The 14,064-nt window shown below is 43.0% G+C and overlaps 1 protein-coding gene across 2 annotated transcripts in view; it reads right to left on the bottom strand.

The window, feature by feature from the left end:
• The window catches only part of flnba (filamin B a), a 50,533-nt gene extending 37,454 nt beyond the window's left edge, over positions 1-13,079 (bottom strand). Inside the window, exon 1 of one of the 2 annotated variants that reach the window (XM_084026099.1) lies at positions 12,653-13,079. In XM_084026099.1, the coding sequence (XP_083882225.1) occupies positions 12,653-12,944 (292 nt within the window). In that variant the 5' untranslated portion in view covers positions 12,945-13,079. The remainder of the gene's footprint in view (positions 1-12,652) is intronic. The other variant, XM_084026098.1, reaches the window with a different exon arrangement.
• Between the last annotated feature and the right edge of the window lie 985 nt (positions 13,080-14,064).

Here is a 14,064-nt window from a genome sequence, read left to right on the forward strand (position 1 = left end):
AGTACTCCACCCTGCCCAGACTGAACAAGTAAAAGTGAGGTTGTCTTATGAATGCGGCACCTGGAGCGGCGGTTTTCAGAGACTGGACAAAAACCCCCGACTTATAAAAAGGAAATAACACCGACAGAAGTAGAACTGTCCCGAGTATCTTCAGGATTATTTTAATGCTTAAGGCTCTATAGTGCCAGCATTTCACTACATATGTGAGTGGAGATTAATAAGGCGGCGACCTCCGGTTGTGAAGAGTGAAGCCAACGCTTAGTGCCTTACACTTGCATTTTCTCTGTTGGCCATCAGGGGGCGACTCCTCTCTGATTGTATGGAAGTCTTTGAGAAAATGACCCTTATTCTTTCTTGATTTATCACCTCAATAAACATTGACACAAACTCATGTTTACGATGTCATCTCTAGTTTGCCGGGCTACCTTGTGATTGACAGATTGCTAGCTTGGGCCGGTCTGGGAGTTATCTTTGTTTTCTTCTTTAGCAACCGTGTGTTTTCTGTTCATGAAAATTTATAGTAAACACAAAGTAAAGAAGACATTGTCAATGTATTTTTTTTTTTTATATATATAACTGCTTCAAGCACCAGGCAGAGACAGCTCAGTGATGACCAACCAACGGCTCACAGACGAGGACGGCCATGACTCTTCTGCCCTCTCAGCTATAGTAAACACTGCAGTCAGCTCCTCTTTCATTCACAGATTTATCTGTCCGCAAATCCATTCACAAAAAAAACACATACACACACAAAAAAAAGGTCTCTGTTTAATTCAGCCCGGATCTGCGTCAGACAAACGGTGTTAGAGCCCGCTGCCACCGCGGCTACCTGCCGATTTGTTGACCCCGTTGCCATGGAGATGCAACAACACCGAGGCAACAAGGACACTAATGGAGATGTGGGGGAGGGTTTAGGTTTGCATAGGGAGAGACAAAGAATCCGTACAAGGAGAAGCGGAAAGTGAAGGAGAGCGATAAAGTGAGTGAGAGTGTGTGTGTGTGTGTGTGTAAAGGTGAATCGGGTTGGAACTAAATGCCTCTCTTATCAGTGTGGCACACCCTCTCTCTGGTACAGGAAGCTACAGCATGAGTCAAGAGCAGAAACTACAGAAATACCTACCGTAGCTCTGGGATCCCAAAACCAGTCAGACTAAAAACCGGCTGCCGGACATTTAAGTCCAGACGTTCATTTACTCACACCAACGGCTGACCTACAAGACAAGTTGCAGACTGGTTGAAGACCTTGACCTGGCACAGCAAGGGAACGGGACGAGGCCCAGAGTGGACTCCTGAACTCAATTCATTACAAGAGTGACATACAGTTATGTGGGCCACCCAAAAGCTAAACCTGAAGACCGACTCTTGTTTCTACACATAGTCTGGTCTGGTCTCTGTACTAATGTGAGTTTCTATCGGAGACCTCTGGGAGACCACAGACCGCTACAATTTGTTAAGACTATTTCTGATTCAGTGATGACTGGAGAACCTCAAGTGCTGGAGTCCACCTATGACACACGGTTCAATTGTGGCCCGCTGAGAAAGTTATGCAAACACTGTTCCTACGGTGGCAGGTTTACATAACTTGATTGTAACCGGCAACACAACACAATGACTGGCTTTATGAGTAGCTTCACCATGTTGAGAAGATGACGTTGCCCTGCCAATCAAAGGCTAACGGCAACTTTAAAGCAGGCGCAAACTTCCAGGTCTGAAAAGTGAAGCCAAAGTTGAAGTGCCTTAAACATGCAGTCTCTCTGCTGGCCATCAGCAGGGACCAAAATGGAGCTCTCCGATTGTATAGAAGTCTATGAGAAAATGAGCCTACTTCTCTCTTGATTTATTTAGTAAAAATTGGGAACATGAGTTTATGGTCTTAATCTCTAGTTTCAAGTCTTCTTCAATCAAGCATGATGTTCATTTAGTACAATATGGTCCATTTAGAGTCCAACAGACCAGAAAAGGGGCGGGGCTACCTTGTGAGTCATCCATGTTTTCATCTTACAATTTTAACTCTTATTTAGCAACAGATGGCTCAAAGCAGGGGAAACACTAATTTCTCAGGTTTTGGTCTACTGCTTTTCTAACGATAACTTTATTTTGGTCTATTATATATGCATTTGTCCTTCTCAAACCACCTGAATAAGTGATGTTCAGACAGGTAACTGTAGCTCACTGTGTGGGGAATAAATCTGCCTCGGAGGCACAACCACTGTCCCACAACAGCTGTTCCTTCACGAGATGACGACATCGGCGTCTCAAACACACATGTTCGGCTTCCTACCCAACAATTTACTGCGGAACAGAACAGTCGACGCCTGAGGCACGTCGTCACACTTATGTCAACCCCAAGAAAATACACAGTCCCAAACTGGCAGCCACAGTGAGGATGGACCGTTTTTGATGAGTCATGACTCATCAAATTGCTCTAAAACTTTACTCAGTAAATCAATTAAGACATCAAATAACCCAGCAGTTACGATGCAACATAATTAACCCTGATTAAGCTGCTCCATGTTCTCAAGATAGTCTCTAACGGTGTCTGCTGAGCAGGCACTTCAAACAATAATCTGGTTCATCATTGTAAGCAACACCCAAAATCTTCCTCGGATGAATGTAGATTTGAATTGCGTTTTAATGCAAATAGGCACTCTAGATCAGCAAAGTAAAAGAATAACATTTAGAATTTTTAATACACAACTTCAGGGGAATCGGCTCCAGCCTCGTGACCCTAAATACAGGATAAGCGGTAGAAAATGGATGGATGGATGGAACTTCAGGGGAAATAAAAAACTTGATTTCTCGTTACATTTGCTCCCATTTTTTCCCTGCTGACTACCGCGATAACAATACAATACATGAGTTTTGTGATCGGCTAAATGGCAATTACACAACAACAGAGGATCGTTAAATCGTAATTAGGAACCCACTGAGGGAAAAGCAACGTAAAAGTCTGGTGGCAAAAGTGATTTTTGGGCCGGAAATGCCCTTTAAAAGAAAAGGACAGGAGGTACCTGCAGTGGCAAACAGGATGTGTGTGCGCGCGCGCACTCCGTTTGACCTGTAGTACGTACACACACACACAAATTCCTCAATGTTGAGATCATAACCCCACCCACCCCCAATTCTCACACACACACACACACACTTCACATTAACTTTAACAACTTTAACTCCATTTGTACTCCTTAAACATTAGTTAGCTTCATAATTCAAGGTCAACTTCACAGCTAAGAACTAAAGTCATCTTAGTAGCTAACTGCATTGTTAGCATCCCCTGCTTGCTGGTGTGTTTGACTCTAAAAAGGACAATGATTTCAAATGAACATCATGCTGGATTGAAGAAGATTTGAAACTAGAGATTGAGAACATAAACTCATGTTTACAATGTTTAATGAGATAATAAATTAAGAGAGAGGTAGGGTAATCTTCCCGTTGACTTCCATGCAATCAGACTTATTTTTACCACCAGAGAAGTCGCCTCCTGATGACCAGAAGAGAGAATGACAGTTTAAGGCACTTTTCAGAACCGGAAGTTGCCACCAGATTGACAATTTTTTTTTTAGTAGATATCAAAGAAAATCTTCAATAAAAGTTCATCTTAAATAATATAAAAATAAATAAATTATTGTGCAAATATTTTGTTTAAATTAGCTCTATTTTTTAACTTCTCTACCATGATTGGGAACTTGACAGCTTTTTCAAGTCACTCAGGTGACAATATTCATGATTACGCCAATAATGGAAATTCATTAAGCCGCAATAATATTATATGTTGTCCCACCCCTCGACGGGAAACAAGTCAGAAACAGCTAGCCCTCATGTTGCTGGGTTAAGCTACTTATTTCATCCATCTTTTCCTGCAACCAGACGTTTGAACGTCCTGGGTTAGCTCAGCTCCCCTCCACCCTATCCTGCCCCTGGGGTGGTCGACTCCACTTTCAGTGGATGAAAAGCATTAAAAAAAGCAAATTAAAGACCGAAATGTAGTGAAATTCATGGCAGCTACCGACCGCCGTCGCCATCCCAAAATAACGTATGTTTCTAATGATTTGGGTGATTTGGTTTAAGGCCTCCACTTGTCAAATGATTGATCGCTTAAAACCCAACTTTCAAGGTCTGACATTGGAAGCGCTTGGAACCGGGGGAAGTCAGCAGTCTTCCCCCATCGCATCATCTCGGCACTCCCAAAGCTGTAGCACCCACCGATGACATCACCGCATGATGCACTGCTGTAATAATTGCGGTGCTTAATAAGAGTCACATGAGTCACAGCGGCGGCTCAGATGGGGCGATCCCTCCAAAATGCCCAGATTACAGACAGCGAGGCAAAGAGGCTTTCAATGCCTTTAATTAGGCCAATGAGGGACGTGTGAGATTCAGAGTATGTGTCATTCCGTCTCTCACTCCCTTTAATCTGGTCATATGTTTGACTCAAAGGCCGCGGAGACGAAGAGGGAAATGATCAAACGAAACCTCACATCTTTCCCTCGTTCACAAGGAATGAAAGGAGTGATTGAGTAGATGACCTGCCCGGTGTTTGTTAAAGACGTGGATCTGCAGAGTCCTTGAACCAGCATCTGGGGGTGGGGGTCAGCCAGGAGACCTCAGGGGTTCACAGATGTGGTTCGAGTCCAAACCAACTCGAGCCCTCAACTCTTATTTTTGTAATCAATTCTGGATTTAAAATTGCTTTTGCGATGTTATTTTAGACTCAAGCCGAGGCTCCGAATGAAACCGCTGTAGTCCAAACAGGACAAAATAAAAGCATGACGGCAGCAAATACATCATCCTACATTTATGTTTTATTTTAAAAAGGGTACACTGTGGAGTTGAAGTCAATTAAGTTTTATTTATATATTCCAATATATCAAATTTGTCTCATGCCAAGTAAATGTACAGTACGGAGGACTGACGCCTATGTGAGAGCGCCCATAATGACATTACAGTGTAGTCTGGGCTGTGCAATTAATCACATTTAAATTTCAATTACAATTTTGGCTTCCAGCGATTATGAAAACAAGATAATTGACATCAAAAAAAAGATTATTGTGTCACTTTCTATTTCACAACGCGATCATCTTTGACTAAGTCATGCAGCCCTACAGTACAGGCAATCCGAAAATGCTCAGAAAATAGAACCGGGAGGAGCCTTGACCACAAGTAGCGCAAAGATTTACGTGGGTAGTGGTTTTGTTTGTAATGTGCACATGCATGTTTTGACAGGTCTGACATGGTGGGCGTTTGCCACAGCATCTATATCTAAAACAATGGTGGCCCTAGAATTGAGCTTTGTGGGACACCACGAGTGAGACGGGCGGCAGCGGTTAAAGCATTCCCAACGGAAACCGGTTCAAAGATTAGAAACAGAGGAGGATCAAAAATCAGAGCTGATGAAACATGTCTGGAGACCACAAGATATTCTGGTGCACAATGGAGCATGACCAGCAACCACAACAAATAATGCACAAATCATGAACCGGTTGACACTCGGAAGACATCGGAGCTAAAAGAAGTTTGATAGGAATAAAAAATGAGCCCCACAAGAGAGTAACCAGTTCAGTGTTGCCCCATCATTACCACATACATCTGGCATTACATCTGCATGCATAAACAGGACACACACTGACAAACACACCGCAGCGTTTAGCCTTGCATGACCTCACCCTGCTGGTTCCCAGGCTATAATGTCATCAGAACCATTTTTTAAGGAAAAGGGAGGTCTGAAGGTCTGCTGTGGTATCGGACACCAAGCCGTCAGTAGCAGATCCTTTAAGCCCCGTTAGTTGCCAGGTTGGGCCTCCATGGATCAGACTTGTTTCTACAGCACATCCCACAGATGCTCGATTGGATTGCATTCTTCTCATCATGCATCTTGGTGCCATGTGTTCCCCAGGTAAGCGAACCACACAGTCCGGACCGTCCACGCGATATGAAAGAAAACGTGATTCATCAGACAGGGCTACCTTCTTCCAATGCTCCGCGGGTCCAGTTCTGATGCCAACGTGCCCATTAAAAGGTGCTCTTGGCGGGGATCAGGGGTCAGGATTGGCACCCTGACTGGTCTACGCAACAAACTGCAACGAGCTGCGTGTTCCGACACCTTTCAATCGGAACCAGCATGAATCTTTTCAGCAATTTCAGCTCCAGTAGCTCATCTATTGGATCGGATAACAAGGGCACGCCTTCGCTCCACACGTGCATCAATGAGCCTCGGATGCCCATGACCCTTTCTCCGGTTCACCTTTTTAAGACTATGTTTGGTAGGTCCTGACCGCTGCAGACCGGGAACATCCCACGAGAGATTGCCGTTTTAGAGATGCTTGGACCCGGTCGTCATCACAAATTGCCCCTTGACAAAGTCGCTCAAATCCTTTTTTCTGCTTCCAACACATCAACTTGAAGGATAAAATGTTAATTTTCTACCTAATGTATCCCACCCACTGACGCCATGACAACCAATTATTGTAATTCACTCCACCACTCCTTCAGCGATCATAATGTCATGATAATCGGTGTATGGACACCAAACAATGTTTTAATTATCTCAAATGACAGTAAAGATACGACAAATCCAATCTGAACCACCATCTGATAAATGAGCAAGAAAACTAACCAGAGATGATTCGGACGTATTCTGTTGGTTCAAATAGCAGTAGAGCACAAATAAGAAAAAGAGAAGAAAAAGAGAGGAGAGGAGGAAACTGAAGAGTGAGTGAGGAGTTTGGGATGTTTGTAGCCGAGCCAGACTGCAGGAGGTCGACCACGGTGATTATCAAACCACACACACACACGCACACACACACACACACACACACAGACACACGCACACAGACACACACACAGACACACACACAGACACACACACACACACTTCGGGTTTTCTCTCCATGTTTCTCCGTCATCGCCAGATCATCAACCAAATGTTGTCATGTCTGCTGCTTCTCCAACCAGACAACAGAGGTGTGTGTGTGTGTGTGTGTGTGTGTGTGTGTGTGTGTGTGTGTGTGTGTGTGTGTGTGTGTGTGTGTGTGTGTGTGTGTGTGTGATTAAACTCCCCACATCAAATACAGTTCAGTACCAGAACACAAAGGAGACCAGCAGCATCAGGATGACAACAATCCAGCTTTGTGGAGACGTGAGCGTCCGCTGTGAGACAACAGGACGGCTGCACGGAACAAAGAGATCTCTGTGTGAGAACGTTTGGTACGTTCCATGTTCCTGAACACGTTTCCATTAGCCTCAATTATATTCAGACGGAATCAGATGTCTCAAAAATGCACTTTTATGAATCATGACGCTTTTCTTGGCAGGACCCCGGCCCCGCGTCGCCAGTTGAGGCCGAGACAAAAAAATCCCCCACTTACAAGTTGATCGTGGTGAATTTTTGTTATCAGGATAAATCGTGAATATCGTCACGAGTGACTCAGTTAAGCTGTAAAATGGCTAATTGACTTTTTAAAACATTGTTTAATTCTCACAAAACGCCAATCTTAATAAAAAAAAATGTTGATTAGTGAGCTTTAGAGGTGCTGACAGGGGTATTTTTATATTATCGCAATACCTAATTTTTATTTAACACAAAACTAAATGGCAACAAATTTGCACACTGATTTATCCATCCATTTCCAGTCATTTGCTAAACTAGGCTAAGCTTACCAGCCCAGTTCCTTTAAGCTTCACAGTGAAAAATGAGCAGAAAGCCGCAACATTTAGCGCAACAAAGAAGCTTTCTGCAGAGAGGTGAAAGTCTATATCCCAGCCACACTCATGTTACCTTTCTGCAGCTACACAGAGGCTGTATGTGTGTGTGTGTGTGTGTGTGGTGACTCTCACAGCCTGCTAATGTGGGAGGAAAGATGATAAAAACAGCACAAAACGTTATGTAGAAAAACATCTTGGAGGTCGACATCAGAACCAGCTGAACTGCAGGTTTTGGGACAAACTTTGTTGTCCAGGTATGGGGCTTTGCGATTTGCAGGTGAGCCAATCGACCAATCAGAGCCCCTCGGCTGAGCTGCCGTCAGTGGCTCGGCCCACGGATGTGGTCGCCTCGTGTGTTTTTTTAAAGCCCCTCACACCGAGCACAGGTTTAGTCCCACCTGAATGAGGGTTTTTGACTCGCTGCACACGATTAATTAGCCGTATTTTACACGTTACAGGAGACTAAAGCTGCCTGAGTAAGTCACTAGGAATTGGGAAGATATTTTATTATGTGCAGAGGCCTTCAAGTCTGTGGATTTACATGAAACCAGATGAATTATCAGATCAAAAAGGTTAACTGCAATATCTATGTTCCATGTGTGTATTGGCAAGAATCTGGTGTTACTGTTCAATATATTGAGATATGTGAGCAGCATCATGGTCAACTCAGCCGCTGTCACAAATGTTTGCATGTAGACTATTAATTAAAAAACTAGTGATTTTGAGAATCGATAACATATCGCAAAACATACTGAAGCGTATTGATGTTTCCCTGCATCCCTATTGATTACTTTGAATACATTAATAAATGTTTTCATATTCAAGGTAACCTAAAGTGACCTTGGTTCATAGCGTTCAATGTGTCTTTTGTTCCAACACCACAAGTCACGCTCCCTTCATTCTTCCAAAACCATCCTCCACGCTGCAGGATCAAAACATCCAAAACAAATTGGGAAAAAAAAGTTATGCAGACCTCATATTCAAGTTTAGAGGGTTTTTTTTGTTCTTTTTTTTCTCTGTGCCATGATCTGGCTGCGATTATTGATCTGGTTGCAATTACAATCGTCGTAAACACGGATCAACTCTACAGCGGCGGTAAAAACGAGGAGCTGCTGAAACGGAGAATCTGGACTTTGACGCCCGCTTCTAATTCTTCCACCGGCCGACACGGTCGAGCCTCAGTAGCAACATGTGGCGGCTAAAAACCACCAAAGATGAGGGTGAAAGCCGGTGCCAAAGAATATGACAGCATCTCTGGTGGTTTTGTTTTTTATTTTCTACTTTCTACTGGAGGAGCAGAAACAGACAAGAGAAAAGAGAGAGAAGTGGGTAAAAAAAAAAAAGGAGCAGTGAGGTTTTCCTGTGTGAGAACACGGCCAACTCAAACACTCCTGCCAGCGATGACTGATGGACCTTTTGCATGGAATAGCACATTAGAGTCCTCGTGCCTCCGATTTCCAAAAAGGATATGAAAACTATTCATGAACTTCACGGTGGTTTGGCACTCTGCTTACTGGAAATCTCTGCTACCGTCGAATATAAAGTAGGCTCAGGTACGATTTGCTACGATGCCGTATTGACGTGATTTGGTGACCAGCGAGTGCCATGGCAAATCAGTGTTGCCTTAAAAAGCTTATAGTTTACAGTAGGGATGTCAGTATTGTTTTTTCAATACATCCATCCATTTTTAATGTTAAGTGTTGAAAATGTCTTTTGTTCTTATTTTCAGTTGCCTTTGCTGAAGTTTATTGCCGCATTTTGATCCGGTTACAGGAGCAGCCACCATCGGCCAATATTCGTTTGACCGGTGGGGATCCAGATCCAGTAAGGTCGCCACTCTTCCACTGGTGTTCATCAGATCCACCCGTCGCTCCTCCACAGTCCAAATATGGTCACTTCCTTTCAATGGTTGCAAGAATTCCAAGATGCGACAACCAAAGTCTTGAACTCGAGGCTTCAAAACCGTCGTCCACAAACCAACGGGTGATGTCACCACGACTGCGTCCACTTCCTGTATACAGTTTATGCTCCCAAGGTGGCCATAACATCCCGGGAAGATCACAGCCAATCAGAGGTGATCACAGAGAGCAACACAAAGGAGACAAGGCTTCTAATGAATCACTGCTGAAATTTAAATGTAACCGATATGTTTATTTGCGGTTAAAACACACGGCTAATGTTACTCTGCAAAAGCACAGCCTGAAGGCACCGCAGCTTAACATGTGTGCACTCAAGCAGGCTGATTAAGGTCACGACTGAGAGCTACAGATCCCGTCGAGCCGGTTCTCAGCGTTCTGACCTGGTTCCTCTGGAACACACGGAGATGGAGGCGATAGGAAGCGTTTACATAGGCTGGATAAGACATGGGATCAAAAAAAAATGTTCCCACTTAAAATTATTTTGTGAAGTTATGTTTCTATGCATAATTGTGGCATGTCCCGAAAAAAAAAAAAAAAAAAATACTTCAAAATATAAATAAAACACTTAATTGAAATAAATAAATAATATAACAGAAAAGGCATGATTGTGGCATGTACTGATAAGCTGTACAGTGAAGATGTCAATATATAAATAAATATAATTCAAAATAAAAGCGATGCATTATATAATAAATCTGTGTACACTCCCCGACAGACTCAGTCAGAAACTTTATTTATTAAGCCGCTTAAGAGACGGACAGTTCCCTCAGGAGTTGGTCGAGCCCAAAAAATAAAGAAAATGTGACTTCAATTCATCAGGTGTCACGAATACAACCGGATGATGATTCTTCTCAGTGCTGCAGCACACAGTTGGCTTTTAGAATAAAAGGTGCTTCATAAATAAAGTTACTACAACAAATATAAAACTCAATGTTTTGTGTTTGCAGCCGCTGAGGAATCAAGACTTTAATATTGACTGAGCTCCCGCCTCGCTCCGATTCTCATCACAACTAGCGATGGATTATCTGAATGTTCTGATTTGACGAGTTCAGCAACACGAACGGACTGAAATCTATCTTCCACTTCAGTCATGACGCAACACACCTGTCTGCACAAGCCGACGGCCAACGCCCTTTTCTTACCACACAGACACACACACACTTTTTGCAACCTCAGCATGATCAAATCTGAGTCATTTCGATTGCTCCAGTTGCCGAGCAACGGTGGCTCCAAACACGACCAAAGAACGTTCAGAGACGGTTTCACTTCAGCATCTCCTGTTTTTTTTACATTTAAATCACCATGAAATTAATTTGGGTTAAAGTCTACGTTTTTTGTGAAAGAAGACAAAAGAAAATCAAAAAAACATTCAACTCAATCAGGTCTACGGATGTATTGATTTCTGATCATCTCATTTAAGATCATCCTCCATTTAAATCAACGTTACGTCATGAAAATCTCCCAGCAGACACTGAAAGCAGCACAGAGTTGAGGGAACTCCTCCATGAAGGAAAAAACAAAAACACATCATGAAGTGTGTTGAAATCCATCAGCCCTTCTCAGTGTGTATTACAGACAAAAGCCAGGGGCCTCGCCAAGGGGCCCCGAACCACACACACACTAACTGACTAACGTTACCTGTGTGAGCAAGAATGTGTACTTCTACCTGAGTACAGGATGTCTCTACTTTTGACAGCTCTGCTGGATATTAGTATTTAAATATTAAGTCCACCATCTCAGTATTCTGCATTCAAACAAGAATTTAAAATCCTGATGTGGTTTTTAATTGTTTGGGACTCAACAAAAAGCATCTTGTAAAAAGAAAAATACCTCCCATTAACACAAGGTGTGCCCTCTCTCTCTCTCTCCAACTCTCTCCGATGTTGTCACGCCAGACTCTCCTCCTCCCACAACACGCCAAACTCCATTTAGAAATCTGTCAATTTAATGCTGCCGATGACAACGTGATGCTTTTCATCCCTATAATGACTGCGCGACCACAGGTCAATTAAACTCATTTCAGACGCGGTTCGGTTCCGGTTCTTTCACATTAAGGCTCACACACAGAGATGCAGGAGGAGCTTCACGGACAACAGTTTTTTGTCCACCTTTTTGATAAAACCACTGGGTTAATTGTGAAGTTCGTGTATGCCGATTGGAACATTTCTCTCTTTCAATTCTATAAATAGCAAAACAAAAAATAATTCACAGTATTTTAACGTAAAGAAAAAGAAAAGGCGACATTAAACGGAGGTTTTCTTAAACGCAGTTTGGCGATCGCCGCATGTACGGGAACGAACGGTGACACAAACCGACTAAAAATGGAGGTAAATGTCATTAAGTGGGATATAAGGAATGGAGTTTCTTCTACAAGTGGATTGGATTGATTCTGGTTCACATTGTGAGAAGGAATCTAGGAAATCTGCCAAATTTCCACACAAACGAAAGGACAAAGGTGCAGATTGAACTTTGCTCTCCGCACACAAAAAAAAAGTGCACAGCCAGTCGGCCAAGATTATAAAACACAAGCTAAGGATTTGGAACGCGTCCTAGGAAGCCCCCCCTTTACTTCGAGACTACATATCACACTCAACGGGCTGAATTCAATTAGAAAATCAAGTTGTAAAGCGGTTTCATTTCCTCTCAATTGTCACCGAGTTAAACACAGCCAGGTAGGCCACTTACAAAAACGTACTTTTAAAGATTTTTACAAGCCGAATTAAAAAGCGCATCCAACCGATTCTAGAAATGTGATTTTTAATACTATATTCTATATGTATGTTTGTTTAAAATGCATTTAGGCTTTAAAACGCTGTATTGTTAATGGAAGTCCGTGCTTTCCCACGACAAAAGCAGAGTATAAACTTGGCAAACAGGGTGCAAACTTCACCGGGACTAGTGATATTAGTGACGCAAGCATCCCAGACTCATGTGGACTCTCCACTACATGGTCAACTGGCTTTGGGGGGTCAACAGTTGGTGGTTTCTGGAGCCTCGGATGAGCCCCCAGACCAATGAATGGACTTACTCACCGATGGAGACCAGCTTGATGTTCTCCTTGTCCAGGAACTCCAGAGCCACCGACACGTTCTCCAGCTTCATCTGCCTGAAGTTGGGCCTCTGGTGGTACTTCTTGTACATCTGCTTGTGGCTGAGGACCTCCAGCAGGGCGATGAGCCTCAGACCGTCGCCCAGGTCCAGCTGCAGGTCCCCGATCCGCTTGTTGACGCATTTCAGGTGCTCGTTGATCCAGCGGGTGAAGGTGTTCTGCTGAATCCTCTTCCACGGAGCGTCATCCGCCAGGTCCTTCTCGGTCACGGGCATCTTCCCTGGGGCTCTGTAGCCGCTTCTTGCTGCTGGACGCGGGGGTAGAAGTGTGGCAGAAAGGTCGGGCCGGGCAGCGTGTTTCCTCGGAGCAGCCTGAAGTGACTTTGGAGCTTTTCTCAAAAACCGCACGGAGACCGACTGGCTGCTGATGCGTTCAGGTGCTGCTTTGAAAGCTCGGATTTCTTCCTCTACTTCTTTGAGGTTTCACGGGCAGCTTGGAGCCTCACCGTTGCATTACTGCCCCCTTCTGGATTTAATCACAGGTGTTAAATGTACAGCCAACCCTACGCTCAAGGAGAAGTACGGATACGTGTGTTCAAAAAGACTCTGAAAGTAGAAGTACTGATTCAACTAGAAAGTAAATTGTAAAAGTAAAAAAAAAAAGTATAGGCTCTGAAATATTCTCCAAGTATAAAGTATCACTTTGAAGGATAAAACTCAAAACGTTTAAATTAATCACTTTGAAGGACAAAACTGTACTCAAAGTGTAAAGTACATAGTGTCACTTTAGTATCACTTTGAACTATTTTGTTACTGTACTCAAGCATCATCTTCATGTTTATTTTTCAGACACATTTTTACTTAAGTACTCCCTACATGCTAAAAATAAATATCTGTACTATCACATTTTCAAAACAGGCTTGTTACTTTAGTTTTAATGTGTTTGAGGGGAATTATTGATTTTTTTATTATTAACAATGACACAATGGAGATTCACTTAGACTTGTAAAAACACAGCCAGTTGAAATGTCCTTCATAGAGATACTTTTTACTTTGAGTACATTTCAGAGCCTGTACTTTTTCACTTTTACTTGAGTAAAGAGGTTGAATCAGAACTTCTACTCTCATCAGTCTGTGTAAACACAAGTATCTGTACCTCTACTTGAGTAGTGAACGTCTGTACTTTTGAAACCTCTGCAACAAACTTTGATCCGATCAGCTTCATATTTTCAGACAGCAAACAAGTGAGATGGAATTTGTTTGTAGTCTTTAATCTGCAGTTCAGACAGAACAACCCAACCCTCCATAACAAGTCTCTCTCTCTCACACACACACACACACACCCTTCTGTGTTCAAACAGAGGAGTCATACAACACTCCTGTTATAAATTACCTG

Source organism: Eutrigla gurnardus, assembly GCF_963514095.1.
Source record: "Eutrigla gurnardus genome assembly, chromosome: 2".
In the NCBI taxonomy this organism is placed as follows: domain Eukaryota; kingdom Metazoa; phylum Chordata; class Actinopteri; order Perciformes; family Triglidae; genus Eutrigla; species Eutrigla gurnardus.